The sequence below is a fragment of the Nematolebias whitei genome, chromosome 15 (genome assembly GCF_014905685.2).
Source record: "Nematolebias whitei isolate Nwh7 chromosome 15, NemWhi1, whole genome shotgun sequence".
NCBI lineage: Eukaryota > Metazoa > Chordata > Actinopteri > Cyprinodontiformes > Rivulidae > Nematolebias > Nematolebias whitei.
The window spans coordinates 20,002,175-20,005,602 of record NC_056512.1 but is presented as its reverse complement, the minus strand read 5'-3'; the positions used below and the strand labels follow the sequence as shown (position 1 = coordinate 20,005,602).

Sequence of the window (3,428 nt, the reverse complement as noted above, 5' to 3'; positions counted from 1 at the left end):
ATATAGGAGGTCGATCAGTTTTTTATACCTTGTTTGGCCCAAAAGGCTGATTGAAGTACTGAAAATAATAATATGGCTGTTCATCGCTAAAACAAATTTCTAATGTGACGCTAATAATGAACTTTTAATAGATTAATCCACTTTATAGTCCTTTAAAAATCTCTAATTCCCCTCTCAATAAATCAACTGCATTGTTTTCTTTGTAAACATTTACTTTATTTAGAGAATTTTTATGACTGATTTTCCAAAAGTCTATTTTTTGGTAAAAGTCAGTAAAGATCTGCGGTTCTTTGTACCATGAAATGAAAAAAAAAAACTATGAGATTAATTGTAGCCAAAGGTTTATTTAATATTGCTCATTTTGAGAAGTTTATTTTCATCTGTTTTGTTGTTAAACCTAAAAATGACTAAAAACAATAATCATAAAATTACACCATTGTTAAATTGCAGTCATGGTCTGCACAAAATCACTCCAAAGACCGCAAATGGTCTTTAGGCCTCATAAACACCCCTTGTCTGGACAAAGATTATTTAAATATACAAAGAATCTATTTAAACATTATCCAGAGACATTAAGCATTTTTGTCCGATACTCTGATGTCTGTGAGGAAACGAGTCTGTTCCTTAAATATAAACAGAAGCTAGTCAAATAAACTGCTTTTATTTCCTTGTGTTAAATATTTTTTCTACAGAAAGAGACATTAATTTTTCCATTTACTTCTGGATTTTACTGAAGGATTTTTCCTTTGATTAAATCTGTGACAGGAGCCGATCAGCGGTGAGGAGGAGGGCATGACCACAGATATAGCTCACATGTTGGGCCTGGTGGACCCGTGGTACGAGCGCAACGTCCTCAGTCTGCTCAGCTTGTCCTCTGACGTGCTCTGTGAGGTACATCTCACACTTGTAGCTTCAGCTTTTTTTTCCCAGTATGCACCATAATTCCAGAGGAGCTAAGAAAAGGTCAAATCAAACGTGGTTGTTTCCTCACACTGCTCTGTTTCAAGGATCTATGAGGATTTATTCCACCCCCTTCTGCTTCTTTGGAGATAAATCAAATGAGATTTCCATTTAATGAGTGGTGACAAGTTTTAGATTAGAGGTTCTGCATCTTTGTGCAAATCGTACCCTCGTCATCGTCTTGTCTTCTCCCAGGCTCCTTCCAAGGATGAGGACGCCTCGGCGAGCTCTGGCAGCGCCGAGCGTCTTCCCCTGCTGGCCGACTTGGTGCTGTATTACTGCAGACACGCCAACAAGCCCGTCCTGGTGCAGCTCTACCAGGCCGAGGTCAAAGAGTCACGCATGGGGAGGGCATGGTGAACTTTAATCAGTGCTCAGACTATAATCCTGTTCCTTTCTTCTCACAGCTGACTCTGGCTGGGGGGGACAAGAGAAGGGAAGTGTTCATTCACACCTTGGAGCTGGGACACACGGCTGGAACCAGAGCCGTCAAGGCCATGGGTTAGTCCCGCTCTGCAAAGTACGTGCAGTTGAATACATCAACGAGTAGGCTAATCTGTGTGGGATTATTTCTGAAGGGGCTGCCAGCAAAAGGTTTGGGATTGATAAAGAACGGGAGGCGGTGCCTTTAAAGCTGAGTGTCGCCTACAACAAGGTAGTTACCTGCAGAAAGAGATGTTTCTCTGTGGAGCAGCAGAACTAACCCCATCTCTCCTGACCACAGGTGGCTGTCAGCGGGAGGAGTCAGTGGATTCAGACAGAGACGGTCTGCACCTCCATTAATCTTCACAAAACATGCAGACGAGTCGAGGAGCTCGGTCAGTAAAGCTAAAAGTGTCGTAATGAGCTGCAACAAGCTGAAGACATAGACTTTTTAAAAAAGTTCTGAATTTGCATCACTTTTAATTTGTACTTATGTTTGTGTACGTATGTGAACTATATTAAATGGTCTCAATTAGATTGGGGGGGTTGTTCATTAACGAGGGAAGAGTGGAGCGTGACATTGACAGATGGATCGGTAAAGGTTCTGGAGTAGTGTGTAGTGAACCAGATAACCTCAAATATACCAGATGGACAGAGACTGTTATTTTCATTGATCTGAATAAGTCTGAACCATCTGATGAACTTTCTTTCTTGAATTAATCAAGCAGAAAAGACAATCCTTTATAATCATTGCTGTCTTACAAATGTTTTGATAATCAAATTGTGTTAGTTCACTCAATGCTTTACAGGTTGAAAAGAACTACTAATTTTACTTTACATAAACAGTAAGTAATGATTTTTGTTCCTCATTCAGAGAAGAAATCACCTGAATATGCCTTTCTTGATTTTCTGTCTGAAATGAGCAAGCTGTCGTAAGTATGTTAAAGGTTGGTTTTCGGTCAACTAAAATGTTTACCGAGAAAAATGTCATGTTTTACTATTTGAAAAGATTACAAAGTGTGAGACTCCACGAAGTCTGCTGTTGCTGCAATAATCTTTTCTGTATGTTGTAAACAATCCTTGACTTATGATAACATCTTACGTCACAAATCCACTCCTCTTTCTGGTCCTTCCACGAATCAGAAAGCTCTAAATTGAACAGGAAGTCGACCCAAATAAAATGTGGCAACTTCTCAGTTCATGTTAGAGTCTGGGAGAATGAGAAGAATTATGAATTCCAGAATTCCAAGAGATTGAGAGTTCTGGAGAATGTGAGAGTTCAAAGATTGAGAATGCAGTCGGTTCTGAAAGCTTCAGAGCAATGAAGAATCCAGAGGTTTTTTGGGGATTATAATTCTGTTTTGAGCTAATCAACGCACGACTTTCTGAAGGTTTGGTAGCTCTCGACGGAGACGCTGAAACGAGTCAGAAAGGAACTACATCCAACGCTGATTCATCGTCAACAGGTAGATGGTTCTATTTTGACCAAGTGTACCGTGAGAAGCTGAGATCGGACGGAGCGTGCAACTTCTGGTTAAACAGATTAAATCTCCCTCACATATTCCTCTGTAAGATAAATCTCAATTTACTCTTAAACTCACCTCTCTCTCATAAAACAGTACAGATATTTTTAGAAATGTCTGAAGCAAAGTCCTCAAATCACCGCCGAGTGATTTGAAGTTCATTTTCTGTGAAACTGTCTGTTATTATTTTCATATTTTGCCAAATTAATGTAAATGTTTGATGTTAAACTTTGATTTTGAAAATAAATGATTCCATTCATTTGATGGGTCAAAGATAAACAACGTCTCTCGTTACATTTCTGTTAAACTCAATGCACGACATTTACAGTCAGAAAAATGAAGAACTCGTGAATATTGTATGCATATATAATTCATATATTTGTCATACAACAAGTGACACGTACCTCACGTGTATCACTACAAACTGGTGGCCTCGTACGGATTTCATGAATGACTGTTTAATCCGTGTGTAAATTGATTTTACGTGTTGGCATGGTGAAAGAGTAACAGCTGATGAGCTGT

General features: G+C 39.2%; 1 protein-coding gene across 1 annotated transcript in view; it reads left to right on the top strand.

Annotated features, from left to right (window-relative positions):
• LOC119421506 (phosphoinositide 3-kinase regulatory subunit 5-like) overlaps window positions 1–3,428 on the top strand; it is a 14,586-nt gene that overhangs the window by 8,772 nt on the left and 2,386 nt on the right. The window contains exons 10-14 of the mRNA XM_037688856.1: window positions 777–891; window positions 1,156–1,287; window positions 1,368–1,461; window positions 1,539–1,615; window positions 1,685–1,778. Of these exons, the coding sequence (XP_037544784.1) occupies window positions 777–891; window positions 1,156–1,287; window positions 1,368–1,461; window positions 1,539–1,615; window positions 1,685–1,778 (512 nt within the window). The remainder of the gene's footprint in view (window positions 1–776; window positions 892–1,155; window positions 1,288–1,367; window positions 1,462–1,538; window positions 1,616–1,684; window positions 1,779–3,428) is intronic.